Genomic DNA, 19,305 nt, shown 5'->3' on the forward strand with positions numbered 1-19,305 from the left:
AAAGTCTGTCCTTAGACTGCGGGGGGCCTGTTGATAAGCTGCCTCCTTCCCCGCCGACCTCTTGTCCCCAGGCGGACTGAATGAAATACATTCCCCCCTCTCTCTCTTATATGGTCCCCAGCATGCTCAAAGCCTATCAGGACAGAGATCTCCACCCCCTCCTCTCTTTTTCACATAACAGGAGCTGTACATCTTCTGCTGGTGCAGAGCTTTATGCAAGGTGACAGCTCCTCACACTTCAGTGTTCGGATCACCTCAAGTAGCTCAGATATCGGAAAAAATGAGCACACTTCCCACCGTGGTGACCAAATGTAGATTGACTGAGGGTATCCGCAGGCCGCGGCGCCCCTATCCTGTTGTCCTGACAGAACAGGCCTGCTGGTAACTCTACATAAGCGAGTGTGGAGTCTGGAGACACATCAGAGAAGAATGCTGGCTGCAGACAGAAGAGCGGGGGTAGTGGTAGTGGAGGGTAGAGAACGCTTTGAAGCCATTGGAGGTGATGTCAAGTTTGCTTAGACTCAAGGATGATGTTTGAATATGCTGGCCACTAATATGGCACCAGTATCTCTGTCCCCATCTCTGTTTTCTGTCACTTTGTACAATCTGGGCTCGTCTTCTCGGCTCCTGACAATGTCCTTTCACATCATGTTATTGCGCACTCGGAGCTGCAGTCAGCAAGCCATCACTCAGCTTCTTTGTCTGAAAGTCAGGCACGTTGTTGCCATTAACGTGCTGCCTGTACAAAAGTGACACAGAAGACGCTGTTTTCCTATCAGGAAACCATCGGCAGTGAAACTGGAATATCCCTCACCACTCACTTTATCTACACGGCACATAGCTAAATACTTTACAGTCTGACGTGTTGTTTGCAGACATTTAAGATAATAACTTAACCTACTGCTCCAGAGGCCTCTTTATAGGAATTTCAGGCTTCTCCCAGATATCATCTATACATTAGTGTAATATATCCATATAATTTTACTAAAATGTGCCCATCTACCCATTTTCTAAACATGTAAATAATTTTTATTCACCCTGGGTTTTTTGTTTTTGGTGTGTTTATATAAGGTCAGCTCAGGTCATCAAAAATCAATGAAGAGAAGCTTAAAAATAACATATTTTAGAATTTTATTGTATTTTTTCTTCTAATTGCCAAGATGATGTTATAGTCGTGGCTCAGCAGCGTACTCTGTTCAGCCAATGATTCCTTCAAAGTAAGCTCCATCTGCTGTATGTGTCTAGACATTGTCCTAAGGCAGAAACATATTTTGAAGGTCAGACTTGAAGAATTGTTGTTATCCTGTCTTTTTGTAATGTTAGGAGCAGCTTTAGATCATTGATAGTGGATAGTTTGTATGGATAGCAGTTTAACAGAAATATGTATTTCTTAAAAACTGAATACAGTTTTTCTGCAGAGAGAGAACCCTGATATACAGTTTGTATCTTCCACCTCAAAAGCAAAACAAGACAAAAGCCAAAGTAAGGCAGAAAGGTTGTTCGTTAGTTGAATCTCCACCATTTTTGAGTCTATTCAGTCAGTTGTACAGAGAGGATAAAATCAGACATCACTTTATGGCTACCAAGCAATCAGACACAGCCCTCCAGTGTCTTCAGCTGACTCTTCTGGCCCTGTCAAGTCCTCCTTCAATCTGGGAGTCTGAGCAGTCGCGTGGAGGTTGACATGATTGCCTTTAAGCAGCCCCTCTTAGCCAGTGACACACAGCTGCAGCCAGGCACCTCTTCTGACAGTAAGAGCACCATGATGGATTGCCTTGCCAAAACTGCTGATCAAAGGAGGTCGAAGTTCAGATGTGTGTCTGGCTGCACTAGGCATGTAAAATCACCAGAGATTGCTTTTCCTGTCCAAACATCCAAATATGAGGCTGAATTTTTATTCCACTGATAGCTGACTGATTGAGTAACAGAGTAATTATGTTAATTATTGGCAGATATGAGAAAAAAATCTCTGTCAAGATTATTTGAGCTTATTGATGCAGAGGATTCAACTGAGCCTCAGGATGATGAAGTACAACCTTCTGACATTATGCCAATATTAGAGCAAATACTCCTCACTTTTTTTTAACCAGTATTCATCCACACATTAATGCACATAAAATGCCATCTTTAGACTGCAGAGGCTCTGCTGAAAAGAGCAGACATTTAAAAGTTTCTGACATGTGTCGAGCTACCACTGAGACAGTGCCACTGATGTAGGTGGAGCTGACAGCGTCCCAGCTATTGAAGATGGCTCTGGGACATACCAAGTTTGGTATGTGTCAGTTCTCATTGTTGTCAGGATACATCCTAAGTGAAGTCAGAATATGTAAACAGCCTCATTAAAAAGGGAATCCTTATGAAACATTTTGGCTGGAATGAGGGAAAAATGTTTTTAATGTTTTCCCTCACTCAGGAAATCCTCCAGATACTATAAATCCTTTTAAAAATAGAATGTATTCTCAAGAATGCATTAGTCATGTGGAGTGGTCATGTTTTTGAGTGACAGAGTGGGGGATGGGTTATGGTAGAAATGACTAGTTCATATGACACTTTGTTTACAAGTCTTTCTCAGCAGTAGTAAAAAAAAAAAAAAAATCATAGAGAAGAAGGAAAAATTATATAATGACGCACCATTTCCAGACTCTTTCTCCAGGAAGACGTTGTAGCTGGTTGTTCACATGAAAAGTGTCACTGAGAATTAACACTCTTTCTTTACTCCTGTACAGTTGGACCCTTGCTCTCTGAAGTACAGTAGGTGTGAATGTGGGATGTTTTGTTTTGGAAAGTTAGAGACGTTGTTGGACACAGCCTCTCCCACCAGCCCCAGGCTGCGATCATCCCAAAGGTGTTGGTGAAGGTGCTTTTGGGAGCTGTGAGGTTAGGGGTATCTCATGCTCTTCCTGATGAAGCATACATGCACTTTTGATTTTAAATATGAATTAATGTGTGTGAATGCTCAGTAGATAATACACGACCTAACGAGCAATTTCACAATTTGATGCTTGACTTCTTTAAGATAATTCAGGATTAAGGAGGAAATGAAACAGAGTGAAGCATCCATATATAAAGATCCTGTCTGGAGTGGAATACTTCTGTGGCTGCGGTAACTAAGGAGTCTTATTTCTAGGCCAGATTCACATTAGTGACATTTATCATTGAGAAGGAAGATAGTATAATTAGCTTGTCAGTCTACTTTAGGCTGAGCTAGCGCTCTTTGTGAAGAGGAATGGACTGCAAGCCCAAGGAGCTGACAGCCAGTCGATAATGTAGCAATTAATGTCATAAATAATTCTAAAGCCAATTATATTAAAATGGACCTCACACTCTAAAACAGCACTTTATTTCCTATCATTTTATGATGTGTTCAAGCAGCAGGAGCAGATTTTCTTCTTTATATCTACATATGGCCGACATATGGCCAAGCCATAATGTGAGGCATAAAAATCAGGAGGGCCATGCAGGAGATTTATTTGTTGATTTAGTTTGCTTTTGACTTATGAATGTCTTTCCTATTGCTGAAGCATCACCTGCGGTAAAAAAAAAAAAAAAAAAAGCAAATACAAAGTGTAAAACCACTTTTAATCAAAGTTATATTGCTCCATGTTGCTAGCTGTATAAAATGGCTTTAGCTCATAAAGGATGTGAGTAATTTAATGTCAGTAGTGGTTAAATATATCGAATGCTCCTTCTGGCCTTGGGAGGGTCAAGCCCAGTGTGATATATAGGGAAGATTGTGATGGCTGAAGGTCGTGTCAGCTTCTTCTGCATAATGCATGAATCCTGTAACTCTGCCTGACTCCAATCTTCTGAACCTGAACCTTGGAATGAAAATTTTACTAAGTAAATCAACAAGCATGCTGGCATTTCTATTAACCTCCAGTGTGGTACTGACAGAGACATGAATCACAGTAAATAATATCTTGCAAATTTTAAATCATGTTTACAACTCGGGCTGAGAAGTGACGTTATGGGATAGTGCCATCTGTTTGCTGTTTGTTACTGCTAATTTCTTTGCACAGAAGGAAAAGAGAAGGGGATTTGAAAAATTATAATTGGGCATAAAAAAATATGGGGTAAGTAATTGCTGATGCTAACACAAATTTCATGGACAGCACTTAAAGTGTTTATTTCTTAAACCAAACCATAAAAACATTTGCACTCAACATCTAAAGATGGCATTTTTATCATGTTTTATTGAAGTTGCAGTCTTCATGATTATACAGATTACACTTTTTTATAAGTGGTATTTCCCACTTCAAACACGAACATAGCCAAGAGCTTTGATTTATGCATGCGTGGACTGAAACAAAAGAAAAGGAAATGTTGACCTTTAGAAAGAACATAAAGGGTCAGTGTGGCAACTGTGCCTTCCAGGCAAATTGCCTCCCAGTGCCGATGGTTTATCCATACAACAAGGATGAAATTCTTATCTTTTACCATTTGTTTTTCTGTTTCTCTAGTAGTGGCAGTGTTTCTCTCTCTCTGTGTGCAGAGGAACAAATTATGCCATAGGGATAAAAATGTTAATGTCAAAGTTTTTCTCACTTTGAATCAGATTTAGAGAAAAGACAGTGCTGAGAATCTTCACTTTGTTTTAAGCACTGCATACAAGTCAACACACTCTCCTGCCCCCATTCATTTCTATATCAAAGGGTAAACTAATGCAAAATGTATATGGCCCTTGGCACAAAAGATGGCAGTGCAGCTCGGTACAGGAAGATCTGTGTGCTAAAAGCTTGAAACATCTGTGTAAACACATGGCTTTTTTCCAACAATGTAGACAATGTACTCATAGCCTTAAGATAGATGTCCAAGGCAATATACCTTGCCCTGGGGCCATGCTGGAATGACTTTGAACATCTGAAAAACCTTGAGCTCCAAGCAATATCCACTTGCAATATATACCAGCTTGACAGCAAAGCATTAACAAATTCAACCTATGGCTTTTATTTGGCTCTTTGTTGCTTCGGATTGATTATCTGAGTGGAGACTGGAAATGTTTTTGAAATGATAAAAGTACAGATGTTTTAATGATACAGTGATAGCTAATGGTTGTTATTTGCCCAATTCGTTTCAAATTTATGGCATTTTAACATAAAAGGATTTGAAAAGGCAGAAGCAGACAGAACAAAAAAGAAAGGACCTTCTGTCTTTGTTGTTGTTCTTTAATTCTGTTAATAGCCCAAGGTAAAGATTTATCTGCTCCTGTCAATTTATCTCGGCCTCAATATAAAGCACCAAGGTCACTTTTTCCTTGTCTGGCCCACAGGATTAAATTGTCATGTCTCTCTAATAGGCAGCACAGGGAATCATTAGTCCAGCTCAGCTGCCTGACTGATAGGCATTTCAGTCCAATCATGGGAGTGTGCCGCCACAGGCCAGCCAGTATTGACACTGTGTCAGGACTGAGAGGGGACGCCTTAATCAGCCAGGACACTCTCAACATTGATTTGACAAGCTGCCGTAATGACCCCCTTGTTTTGGTAAAGGATCACTGTTTATCCAGGCTAGCATTGATGCACTTGGAGTGCTGCATTGTCATGGAAACTATTATCACCAGCCAGGCCTGTGCAGCTGGACAACAATTGTCTTCAGAGGGGGACTGTGGTGTGTATGTGTGCGGTATATACAATCACAGTCTACTTACCAAGATGTTTGAAATACATATATCAAATGGTACAGTATTGTTATGGAGGACTTCAGCAAGTGTTGATTCACTGGTGAAAACAGCAACTAGTTTAACAGGTGGCATGAAACTCGAGTTTTATTGGGTATTGTCATAACTGATACTAATTTTACAAATGAGCTCAGCTTAGATATTTTTCCAAAATTCGCATGAATTAATTTCCTAATTTTGTGCTGCAGAATTGGAACAAATGTTCACTGTAGTATCTTTGTGATATTTGGAATTTCTGACACTGGCCATAATGAAATGTTAATTGATAGTTATACATAATTATTGAGACAATTGCTATCACAATTTGACAGAGCATATTTATAATTATACTCTTCAATTCTGGTATAAAACCTTAATTCAAAACCATTTAATGAACACAGGTTTCCTTATACTTAATATGTACAGTGTATTTTTGTGTGATGGCTAGATGTGTTTGTTTACTAACGTGTGATGACAGTGCTGCTAGCAGGAGGATCAGGGGAATCAGCAGCCTAGGTGTTAGATTGTAAATATTATTGGCATGCTGACAGTCTCCCACAGTGCTGTGGTGTGTAAAATCGTTAAACAAGCAACATGATGGGCCCCCTCATCCCCAAGGTTCGAATATGGAGGGTGTTTTTATCAGCCATTATCCAGAGGGTGCAACAGAGTGGCCTGTGTCACATGATCGGTTTGGTAATGACAAAATACCAGAAGTAAATACACACTAGCAACTCAGCAGAGTAACTTCATGGAACAGTTTGAGAAAATAAAAGACATGACATACTGTAGAACACAATACATCAGCTTTTAATTTGTGAAAATACAAAATGACATCATGTACGATTTATGTACAAGCCTATTTGTACAAGACGATAAACTGTATTTATTATTGGGTATTATGACATAGTCAGACATATCAACTTAGCACTGCCATTGTATCCACAAGTGAATGTGCTAAATAAATGCACAAAATAATACAAACTAGGCTGCAATGCTGAATGTTTCTCAACCCCACAAACAATATTTGTCAAACAAGAACACACTAGAAAGAAATATTTTACATGAAGCTTTACAGATTTCTTTGAGAATACAAACAAATTCCTGTTAAGCACCGCTATTGATGGTGGATAATTTAAATTAACTTTAGGACTTCTTCCTAATTATTTACGGTATATTATAGTTATCTCCAGGGAAAATTACAACCTTAATTCAAATTTTTTAGTCAGTAGTCTCTGAGCTGCCAAGATGGAAAGCAAAAAGGAAAGGAAAAACGTAAATTTTGCTTAAATCCAGCTAAACTGGAAGCCTCTTTTCGCAGCACAGTGGGTCTTCTGGAGTCCTCCGCTGGCTTCAGCACTGCCTGGCACATTACTGGCACTGAGGGAACAATGGTTTGGATGTTCTCTACATTGCCAGTAAAAATGTCACAGCCTCTCTTTTTACATCCAACAGTAATACTAAGCTAGACCACATTAAGGATTTTATGGATTGTTTGTTTCTTTTACCTTCCCTTCCCTCATTGATCCTAAAGTAAAGTGATAATATTATTATATTCCATTATTTAAATAGGACGTGATTAATTACCACTCTTAGCCCTGTATTCTGGCCTCATGTGCTTACAAAACAACTAATTGGTGCTTCATCAAATGTGTATAAATGGTTTGCTGTATACAGTAGGTGTACAGCATAAGAATATGTAATTGATCACATATGGTATAGCAACAGAATATAATCGGAACATAACAATAGCCAACAACCAATTACTTTATATGATAGAGCTGTTTTGTGTGTCTTAAAAAGAATATATATAAGTAAGATTTGTCATGGAGTACATACAAATGCTTGATGACCTCCAAGACAATCCTGTGTCAGGCAGTGCTTACAGCCAAAGGAGGACTTCACGATGCCCACTTCATGCGATATGTGGCTTTCACATTCAGCTTGTCTATAGAAATATCACATGGTGTTTTGTTGTATCATACTGTTTGGCTTAGTTTTCTATGGTGTAAATGAACAGCTCTGCCACTGTTTAAGTATCTGTGAGATTTTTTTTTTTTTAATTTATATCATAATGTTACCAACAAAACAGCTCTTTCATATTTGGCTCCTGACATAAGGAAAAGTAAAATAATACTTCCATAACATTTAAACCCTGGAGAAACTTTGCAGATACTTAAAAGCTTTACTTAATATTTCTGGGGTTTTGGACAACAAGACCGTGAAATGAAAACATGTATAACAAATGACTCAAAAAGGCAAAGATAAGAAAATATAAATGGATAGAGATAAGGCTGGAGCCAAATGCAGTTTACACATAGGCACTGGCCATCATAATGGTCACAAATGTTGTGAATTACCTCCAAATGGAATCGCTGAGAGTCAGTAACGATGCCATTGTGGTAGGATTGCAGCTTGATGTAAAGTACACATTTTACCATACTATACAAAATAACTCTGCAACACTGGGTAAGGTAAAAGCATTAGTAGTTGTTCATTAACAGCTAAAAAGGCAACTTTTACAATTGCAAAACTTGATCCAGGAATCTTTCAGTAGTAGCCATAGCAGACTTCTCCTTCAAGTGACCCCCGTTCCCCAAAATGGAACAGAAAAGTCATGGAGTCTGATCACCACTAAGGAACAATTGTGCAAACTAATAATTGAGTGATTTGCAACATTTGACTATGATTGTCTTCATGTATATTTTATATATGATTCTAAATCTGGTTGTACAGTAAGCTTGCTGCAAAGGTGAATGAAGAAAGCAAGCAGACCATGGAGAAAACAGGAGAAAGTTTATTCTCATCTTATCTAATGCCAATTTATGATTTTATGTTTGCAGATGAAAAAGTATCGCAAATCCTATCCTGACACCTACGCATCATCTGAGGGTCGAGGTGTCACGGTCCGAAGCTCAGCGCTCGTCCTCTGCTACTCTGATGGGTTGAATCAAGCTGCTTGTGGATTTATACTGGTTGGTTGACGGCGAGAGTATTCACAGGCTTGATCTGTACAGTCCTCAGGTGGGTATTCTCTGGTTCATCTGTAAACCATGTCTTTTCTGAGAAAGAGCAAAAATCATATAGAGACAAAGAGGAGGGACATCAGACAATGCCACATGGTTGTCAATTATAAATTCAGTGTCATCACACTTTTCAAAGCAGAACATTAGATGGACAAATTTTTTAAGAAGAAATTTTAATTTAAATTGATGGTGCTGAAAGAAATGTTAACATATAAGATGTTTTCTTTTTTAAGTATCAGTCAAACAGGAAAAAAAAATTGAAGAAAGGTGAGATCATAAAACAAGTCATACAAAAGCTTTGCACACTGCATCTGAGAGAGATCCTATTAGCCTTTATGTGGTCTGCATGACTGAGTCAGCCAATCAGAATAGTGCTGGACAACACTGTCAAGCATTCAAATTTTTTTTTCTTTTGGTCTTTATGTGTTAAAGATTTTTTTTTTTTTTTTTTTTTGTCTTCACAAGTGCAGCCTAGAAAGATCTTTTACAGGCAAATCTACTTTTGTTCCTGAAATGCCTCATTAGATTGTTAAATGTGGTTCCACAGTAGTGATGAATTTGTGCGACTATGATAAAGAAATCAATCAACAGCTCGGCCAGGAAAGAAATTCAGCTGAGATCGCAGTGAGGATATTAAAAAGATCATTCACTCTAACGCTATTTTGTTATTTTAATGGTAAGGGCAGAGGCATTACTTAAAAAGAATTTGAGTTTATGAAAGTAGATTATCCAATCACACCAATTACACATAACCCAAAATACACAAGAATTTCTAAAAAACCACCAGGTAGACCTATCATAACTACTTTGGGCTTTCTTACAGAGAAAATACCAACATTTGACTGTTTTCTAAGATGTCACATCACTCTCTTGTCCTTTGTGAAAGATTCCACTGAATAATTTCCAAAACAACTTATTTTCCTTTATGATGTTGCTGGTTATGCTTCATGTGGAATCACTCTATAGCAATATAGCACAACCTAGCAGTCTATATTTTTTTTAAACCTTAAAGCAGTCGATTTATTCCAGGGTTGCTTAATATTAAAATTAACTAAATTGATTCTCACAAAAAATTCTTCGACAGTAACAGTTGTCCAGCATTGGTCTATTCTGAAAATGGAGGCATTCTCAGTTATGCAGATCACAGCCACCTAACTCATGAATTTGTTTGTAACTATATCATGATTATTCCTCTTTGCGATTGGACAATACCTGGTAAAGCTCTGCATTAGATGGAAACATTCCTCTGCTGCAAGCTATTGCAAATCCTCTCTCTGATCTTTGCCTGAAGAATTACTCAATGTCCCATTGCCCCAGTTTTCACCTCTATAGTGCCACCCGTCTTAAGGCGGAAAATGTATTACATATACACTGTACTGTCACTGAAGCATGCTGTTTTGTTGGATCAGCAGACATGCAGATCAAATTTGTCTACTTATTTCATCAAATTAGACGTTCATTGTTTTAAATTCAGAATTTGAGGTTATCTTTAATCCTTTGGTTTGATGCAGCTTTCTTTTCTTATAGAAGGAAGTAGGTAATTTGGCACAGTATAAATAATTTAGTTGTCATTTAATTTTCATATTTTGACAATAAGAAAACATTCTTTTGTAAAAGTCTGATTAATCAGTTAATTGAAAGCATAATTGACCAATTATTGATTATTAAAATTGTTAGTTGCAGGCTTAGTTAATAATAGAAAATGTTTGTATCCATTTTGAATACAAATATCTAGTGATGTTTATTAACTTGTACTGTTCCACTTCCACCCATGATTTTTTTGGGTAATTGAGTAATGAGTAATGCAATGTAATGAGTTATGAGCCTTTTTTGTTATGTTGTTTTTCTAGTGTTGACCAGATTAAAAGATGGGTTTGGAGATACTATCCAGCTGAGCATTGCTGTGTCATCGCCAAAAATAAGATGGTTGCCTGTGTATACGACTGAAATCCATAAAGATGAAGGCTAAGACTGTTTTACCCAGGTAAGCTTGGAATTTCCACTCTTCTTGAAGTCTCTGGTTCAGTTCCTACACAGGGTGCCACATGCAGACTCAATATACACCAGAAATGAAGGAAGGTGGTTTTTCATGGCTTAGATGGCTCAGGGGAATTCCTGAATCAGCAGACAAGCATTGGTAGAATAGAAGGACTATAGCTTCTATGGTTATAGACGTACAAGCATGAGTGTAGAAGTAATTTGGGAAGACCATGAAGAGGCTTTTAGAGAGACTGTATGCTCTAATGACTGCAATATCAAACTGCCAGTGTTCTGTTAGGACAGTTCAATTGTCAAACCTCCAATTCAGTAAAAGACGTGGATGCTGTTGTGTTTCTTACTTTTGCAGTAATACTGGAAGGGTCATGGGAATTTCCTATTCAGTCTGTATGTATTGTGTGGATTTGGAGATAGTTTTGTGGATGTACTATTTGAGATGTTACAGCTTTTTCTATGAGGCATTTGGTCCTGTCATCTCACTAAAAATATTCTTGGCAACACTGCATATGTTGAGGAGTGTAGCGTGTCTGGGTTGGTGACTTGTGAACTGGATCTCTGCCTTTTTGCAGATGATGCAATTCTGTTTCATTGACCCGTGACTTTTGGCACACATTGTCCAGTCTCTCTTGAAGACATAATTACAGGTAATGCACCATGTTAGAACAATCATGTTATTGACTGTAACGTAAATGCATTTTATTGAAATAATATTTTGAAGTAATATTTAGTTGTGGCATTCACATGTGAAGACAGTATAATTATTATGGTGACGTAACTTTATTTATGGTATTATTTTCAACTTGCAGTTATCTTGACATAATACTTCATGGTTGCAAATAACATTTAAAGAGCTGGTATTATGACTTTGACCCACTTTTAGAAATAATGTACTTTAAACATATCCATTTTTTTCACCAGTTGTTTAGATTTCTCTATATCTACTGTTTCAAAGAGCCCAGTTTCCCCTGTCCTGTTGCAGACTGCTTCAGCAAATGTACATTATTCATGAGCGCCTTCTCTGATTGGCTGGTGATGATGTCTTATGTTTACCCCAGCTAATTAGAATAGGATCTAATGAATAATGCCAGCTAGCTTAGTTTAGAACAGCTATTTTAATTTAGATCAGTATGAAAAAGAATGTTTACAAAATAAATTTTAGCCATTCCTGATGTAAATTTCCATAGTGTGAAAGGATATGTGAATACTTTTAAGATACAATGCAATCTGAAATACAGAGATTAGTGGGCTCCCTATGCTCTCAGGTTAGTGCTGTGCAGGTGGTAAGCTTATCATTGCATATCTAATTTCACGATTGGATGAGATGGAAGATTCAAAAATTTAAATAACTTAAAAACACAATGAAGTTAGAGTTTAGTAGTTTAACAGCAGTGGAGGTCCTGCACCATCTCATCCCTCTCAAAGCTGATTGCTTTTGCTGTCCATAATACCAGCTCTTTAAGTAAAAATATAGCATTTGAATGATACTGGAAATCAAATCATTATCAAAAGCCAAATGGATCATACTCTCTGTGTTTTGTGGTTTATACTTTTTAGAAAAACTGATAGTTTCTAAACGCTGTTGCACACTGCACTCAACATTTGTGAACGCCACTCTGCACTGGGGCCCATACCACTGATAGATGTTTATTCCTTGCTGTGGCAAAACTGCAAGTGTACATTTAGGTATGCCAGGGGAATTAGCAACATGTAAGGAATAACAGTATTTTCCCTTTCCCCTGCTGACAATGGGAGTGTCTATAAGTAAGGTTGATTTTAAAAAAATATAATACTATGATAGTATTCATATACATAATGTATATAAAAGGAATAAATGGTGGTTGATGTCATGGGCATAGAGTGGTATTCACAAATGCTGAATGCCACTTACAATGGCATTTCTAAACAGTGGCTGGCAATATTAAAACACATAAAACACAGATCACCAAGGGAAAGCAGACAAAATTGACATTTGGCTTTTGATATTTAAGAGGAAACGATGTTCAGTATTTCATAGTCATGACAATATGAACTTAAAACATGTCCTTTTAAAATGCAGTTCAAGTACAGTTCAGTTCTATGAAAGTTTTCTGGGCACATTTTGAAATTCATTTGATTTGGCCTGCATTTAAAAAAATTCAAACAGAATTGATCATTAAATTGACACTTCAAGAGACCAGAAAACTTCCATAAGGTTCCTCTGTAAGTTTAAGCAAAAACACAAGTTTCAACAAAGTAAAGCTTGGAATGCTGTAAGTTGGAGAGACCTGGGAACCATTATCAGAGCTATTAACAAAAACTATAAGTGAAAGTAAATAGCTTAAAATGTTTGACAATGTCACTGAGGAGACACTCTGTTATATGCTACAATGTCAATACCACGGACAGCCCATGGCCAAACTGGGCCCTTTCTGATTGGAGTTTGCATGTTCTCCCTGTGTCTGTGTGGATTTTCTCCAGGTACAAGTCCTCCCATTCTCCAAAGACAGGAAGTTTATGTTGATGTCAGCATAAAGCTTTAGCCAATTAGCTCTCACGTTTTAATTCATCCATCGGGTGAAAGAAAGGGTAAACACTGGACAGATCTCCAGACTGACAGAGAGTTACTCACAGATACAGTTTGTCACCATTTAACCTAACCTGCATATCTTTGGACTGTGGGAGGAAGACAGCACCTGGAGAAAACCCAGGAGATCATGCAGTTTCCACACAGAAAGGCCCTGGGATTGAACAAGGTATGAACCCAGGACCTTCTTGTGATCTAACCAATGTGAATTCAGCACCTTAAAATCATAGCAATTAGAACAGTTCAATTAGGAAGCTAAACAATTTAAAAATGATAAACTTAGTTTAAATTATGACAAATTGTCCTTCATAAAACATTATGTACTTAAGATAATTGAAATTGTTCACAATCCTGGTAGATTTAATGTATTAGTGGCAAACGTAGAAGAATGGATATGGATGGAAAGAAACTCAGCGTGTCCTCAGGACAGATCAAAGCCCTTAGACGTTGCCAATTTTTCCTATGCCATGGACTTTCCGTGATTATTGGGCAACTCTTCTGTACTGAATGGTGTTACTGAATATGAACGAAGACAGAAAATTAAACACATTCAGACAAACATACACATGTCAACAACCAGACATGTTACAGTCTGTATGGATCCTGCAAAAGGACACCCAACAATGATGTTGGCAGGCACTGTTCATGAACAATGACAGAGAGAGCTTTAGAGGGGCACATACTTTTGTTTGTCTCGTGAGTCTCTGCTTTTGGTGCGGTTGGTGCGGTTGGTGGTTGGGATAGAGTGGACGGAGGAGCTCTTTTTACTGGAGGAATGGGATGAATGGGAAGAGTGGGACAGGCTGGTACGAGACTGGCCGGCGTTGTGGTCAAACTGCATCAGGCAGAAGATCAGGTCTGAGGGCACCAGCTCAAACGCATATGGTGGATTGGTTATTACATACCTAAAGGAGAGAAGAAATGGATGAGAAGCCAGTTCTAAATATAGTATTGGGAGTCTTCTTTGTGGATCCCATGCTCACCGTTTGGTACATTGGCTTTGTGTTGTTAGGTGTGCGTCTCGTAACCGATAGATACCAAAGCACAGCATGTTGTATGTTTTCAGGGCTTTACAAAACAGGTCACCGTAACACCCACCATCCTACAAGATAACAAAAAAAACAGTATACAGTTTTTATTTCAACCAGAGCAACTTTAAATAAGTAGTATTATATAGCATTGATAGTGACAACATATACATAATTTAATGAGAATGCTTTTGTTTTTTTTTCAGAAAATCCGAAAGGCTCTGGGACACCAACACTGAAAATGACCAAATTTTGCAGCGCAATTAATATTAAGGGAATCACAACAATCAGCAACCAGTAGAAAGCTGTTTGTTTTAGGGAACCCTGAAAAGCCTGATACTCCAAAATAGAGGATGTTATTGCACTGTCTAGTTTTGCGTAATCCTTATCTGTCTTAGTATAAACTGTTCCACAAAAAGATACTGTGGACGGTTAGGACAGGAGTCAGTGGTGTTGCAATAAATCTTACGGTCGTGTTAGTAACTTAAGTAATGTGCTACAGTTTACTCTATTTGGAAAGAAATTATGTACAATCCTGTGAACAAAGCGCCACTGGGGAGGCAGCACATTACAGAGAGAGAAAAAAGCTCACAGTACCATTGTGACTGATAACTATTAGCATGTTTATGCCACCAGGCCTCTAGCAATACATATTTTGCAAAGACAAACTCTGCTGTCCTATTTTCTGATATAACTAAGCTTTAAGATTGTTGTTGCACAAAAGATCTGCTACACATGTTAAACTTGACTTGTTGCTTATTTATGAGCTGCAAAGTAAATAACTGTTCAGGAGAAATCAGCTCAATGTAGTGTCTGAGATTAATATGCAGTACTAGTTACAGCTGATACACGGGTTACTTTAGACTACTTTAATTCTAAAAAAAAAATTCTAATTCTTTGCTTTAACACTTTTAACACAAAAAATTATACTAGAATAAGCATTATTTTTGCATTTGATGACAATATTGCACAGATGGCTATGAGGTTCTTTCATCTGCAACTGACACTCTTTGCAGTCCATAAATAACATACAGTATGAACTTTTGGAGTACAAAATGTTATATTGCTGTATTTCTCTCTAAATGTAAATACATTTATCTGAGGGATATTTGGTTAGATTAAATAATTTGTTGCATATTTTTGGATACACTGTTCTATTAATTACTAATTCTGAATCATAAACATCCCTAAGGTCGGCTCCCACAACACATGTGCTTAGCCCTTGAGTGACAGCACCAGTCGCTTACCCCTAGGTCAGCAAAGGGCCCATCGTACAAGGCCAGCTGTGCCACACGACACCTGTCCCTGTTTGCCAGGGTCTGTGGCGTGCTGTAGCCGCCTCGTAATGCATTCTCCTCTGCCAACAGCCCCTCCAGCTCTGGTGTCGCCCCGCCTGTTACCAGAGTCCGGATCAAGGTGAGGATATTGTCATTGAAGTATGTCTAAAGGAATGAAGGTAGAGGAGAGGTGAATCCTTAAGCAAATGCCACCATAGTCACAAGTGAACCTTCTCAAAGTGCCAGACAGGCCGAATGGTGCTATCTAACCCTGCTCTGTCATGTTGCATTGCTCTGCACAGTGAGTGAAAAGACAAGAGAATCCAATTACTGCAGGTTACTCTCACTTCCATCAGAGACGTGTGGAATCCATGTACACGTTCATGCTGTCCAGGCATTCCTTACAGCTAAATAACAGACGTGGAAAAAAATTCAGCTTTACAGACTTCACTTCTCGTGTGAAGATGGGATTTTCCACTGTGAAATCGTTTTTAATTTCAAACAGTTATTGCTCTGTTTATTTTAACAAGGGCAAATGTCTGCCCTTCTTTTTTGCACTGCAGTCTTTTGTCTCCCCCTGCTTGAACAGCACAGTGACATCTCCCTCGGCTGCTGACAGCACTATTGACTAAAATGATGGATGAGGGCTGTCCATTAGGAAGCATTACCTTTGTCTACACTGGAACGCACTTGAAGGCAGCTTTGTTCTAACCTCACTCAAACTGAAAGGCAGACAAATGAAGCCATCATACTAGTGTAAGTTCCAGTCATGCCATTTATTCTTTTAAGGGGAGTAGAGATTGGTTTTTGGGGGTATCAGTCATTCTACTATCTGTTTTCAAAACATAACATTTCTTTGAATATTTCAGATATTATCTGTCTCTGTATCTACAGATTTCTCTTGTCAGCTAAATCAGTTCTTACTTACAGCACTCATTAAAGAATCCAGTACACTGACTGCGAAGGCTGTCCCACAGGCAAAAGGCTGAGTGAGGTATAACTCCGTGTCTGGATCGTCGTCATCATCTTGGTCCAGGAACTGAACGTTGGAGTCATTCACTATGAGGATAACATGTAAATTTCATTAGTCATCTAAATGCTGCTTCCTTGTTGTTAGCACAATTATTTGTGATTTAAAAAAAAAAAAAAAAAAAAAAAACATTGGCTCATGTGCTCAAGCAATACATCAGGCAAAGGGGAGGACACAGAAGTACAATGATGTACACAAAAGTCAGTAGCTGCAGATATGGACTATATTAGAAATCTGTGAATGGTTCAACAAATTCTCCATTTCTTTGATGCAGATTTATGCAAAATATAGCTTTAATGAAAACATAGAAATTAAAACCGGTATTTGTTGTGGGCCTTGTGGCCAACATGTCTCTGCCACATTCCATATCCAGGCCGGTCATGCACACTCATGACACCATGCATATTGTCAAAGCTCCAGGCCTTAATTCAGAGTCCTCCTGAGGTCAATATTAGTAACACCAATATGCCATTGTTTGTTTTGTAAATCCAGGACAACTTCCAATTACTTGTACTTGCATGTCAAAACAAATTAAAGTATCTCATTGCCCCAGAACCTTCTTTGAAGATGTCTTTGAGCACAAAAACACATGCAGTAGCTGGAAGAAAGTAATGATGTAAAATTTAGTTGGAGAACTACTACTTCTGTAAGGACAGAAATATATGTCAATCATATAGAAGGAGCTTAGATGAAAGAAGGGTATGGGCCCGAGAATGTGATCCGACAGAAGATGCTGTGAAAACAGCCACAAGGACTTCTGAGGGATCAAAGGCCTTGTAATTCTTAGAAAAATAAAAGGGAAAATTTTTGCTTTGAGATAAGGGGCAAAAAAAAAAAAAAGACAGGCAATTTTAACCAGAACCAAGGGTAACATGTGCTCAAAGTGATGCCATGGGAATGGACTGAGCCTCTTGTGCAGCAAGAGAAATCAAAAGAAAGCTGATATGGAGGCAGCAGCAGTTACAACACTGCACTACAGGACAGAGGCACTTCTTACCCAGCTCAGTTATCATTTGTATGCTGGTCCCACTGCTTTTATCCTGACTGAATGAAATCACAGGCAGTTTTTTGCCTGGCTTTGCTAATGGTGCTAGACAAGTGTTGAGGAAAAACAGTTACTGAAGCATGTCAGCAAGGGACAGAAAACACAAAAACTTCACTTTTACTAGGGTTAATCAAGTGTTGACAGCCTCTAATTGCACAAATTGTGTTTTCAGATCTGTTTACAACTACTTAACTGAAAAACATGCAACAGTAGAACTAGCATATCAATCATCTGACACAATTCAAATGCACAGCAACAAGCTTACCTAGTTCTGTTATGATGGGAATATTTGCTCCAGTTGTGACAGAAGTCTGCCTTACTAGTCCATGGACTGGGCTGTTCTCAGAAGAAGATCTATCCATCCCTGGTGGTGTGAAGCCTGGACACACAACATAACAGGTGTGCTATATTAATGCAATATTCAGTGCTTCATCAGATGCTACAAATAATCATCATCATCTGTGGCTACTGGTAAATATATATATATATATATGTGTATAATAGATGTGACATACTGCACATTTTGTTACCCTTCTCTTGTGTGTGCAAGGAGATGGAAACCTTTTATACATACAGATACACAAAAAGAAGTACAGTATGGAGCCACGAAATACAAAATAAGTGACACGAGATTGAATTCGAATTGACTTGACATTCCTTGCTTTCCTCGGACTGACAAGTAAGCACATTAAATCAGGGATGCTGCATTTATTATACATAGGCTGTGTTTTGACATCACTTACTGCTGACTAAGGCAAAAGTGAGGTCATACATGTATTAGAGGAATAATGAAATTGGCAGGAATTTTCCTCTCTCCTTAGGTCAAAACGTTTCTAAAAGCATTTATCTCAGTGCCAAAGACCACTAATCTTAACTCACAAAGACTGAAGACCATCACAGCCAGAAATTAGAAATAATATATAATAAATAGATTATACATACATTAGGTATAATAAATTATACTTTTTTTTTTTTTTTTTTTAACAAAGCAGCGCCAGATACGGAAAAATCAAGTGTAAGCCAGATAAGGCTTTTGTGCCAACGTTGTCGTCGTTGCCACCAATTAGGTTTGTGAAGAAACCAGTTGCTACAGTAACCTGAGGATTAGTCAGTAGGGTTTACTGTCAAATGCAGTGACACCAGGTCAGCCAGACAGCATCCAGTGAGGGATATTCTCTGTGCCATGGCCCTGTCCCTTCCAGGCAGTGCAGTGAATTATCATAGGATGCTCCTTACCTTGGGAATTAGCCTGCAAGACCCCAATGCTGTCGTCAAACTGCATGGATTTAATGTTGAGTGACGCCAAGATGCATTCTTTGTCCTGCAGTGATGCATCATCAATATTGTTCTGATTGGCTGACAGAATGACACACATGTCACAGAGGTTGATGTTGACAGCCCTCAGATCTGCCCGACTCAATGGTGTGCCCTTTAAGAGGAAGTGAAGGAGAGGATTTGTTATCTCACCTTTGTAGTAAGAGGGGTAAATGAAAATATAGCCACTTTTATTTCTGAGAATTGTGTCAGCGCCATCTACTACAAAATACTTTTATACACTATTATTTTGCTTTGCCAAATATATATATATATGAAATAACTTCCATCTGGATTACATTCACTGGGAATTTTTTCCTAATCCACAGAGTGATGTTCACATTAGAAGTACTTTCACAAATGAGAAC

At 38.3% G+C, this 19,305-nt stretch overlaps 1 protein-coding gene across 3 annotated transcripts in view; it reads right to left on the reverse strand.

Moving 5' to 3' along the window:
- Window positions 1-7,739: 7,739 nt before the first annotated feature.
- The window catches only part of LOC113135722 (calcium-activated potassium channel subunit alpha-1), a 66,860-nt gene continuing 55,294 nt past the window's right edge, over window positions 7,740-19,305 (reverse strand). For all 3 annotated transcript variants that reach the window (XM_026315948.2, XM_026315949.1, XM_026315950.1), the window contains 7 exons: window positions 18,860-19,052; window positions 17,889-18,002; window positions 16,477-16,607; window positions 15,519-15,713; window positions 14,227-14,345; window positions 13,927-14,148; window positions 7,740-8,718 (listed from right to left, as the gene is read on the reverse strand). In XM_026315948.2, the coding sequence (XP_026171733.1) occupies window positions 8,697-8,718; window positions 13,927-14,148; window positions 14,227-14,345; window positions 15,519-15,713; window positions 16,477-16,607; window positions 17,889-18,002; window positions 18,860-19,052 (996 nt within the window). In that variant the 3' untranslated portion in view covers window positions 7,740-8,696. The remainder of the gene's footprint in view (window positions 8,719-13,926; window positions 14,149-14,226; window positions 14,346-15,518; window positions 15,714-16,476; window positions 16,608-17,888; window positions 18,003-18,859; window positions 19,053-19,305) is intronic.

This window comes from Mastacembelus armatus, chromosome 19, assembly GCF_900324485.2.
Source record: "Mastacembelus armatus chromosome 19, fMasArm1.2, whole genome shotgun sequence".
Lineage (NCBI taxonomy): Eukaryota > Metazoa > Chordata > Actinopteri > Synbranchiformes > Mastacembelidae > Mastacembelus > Mastacembelus armatus.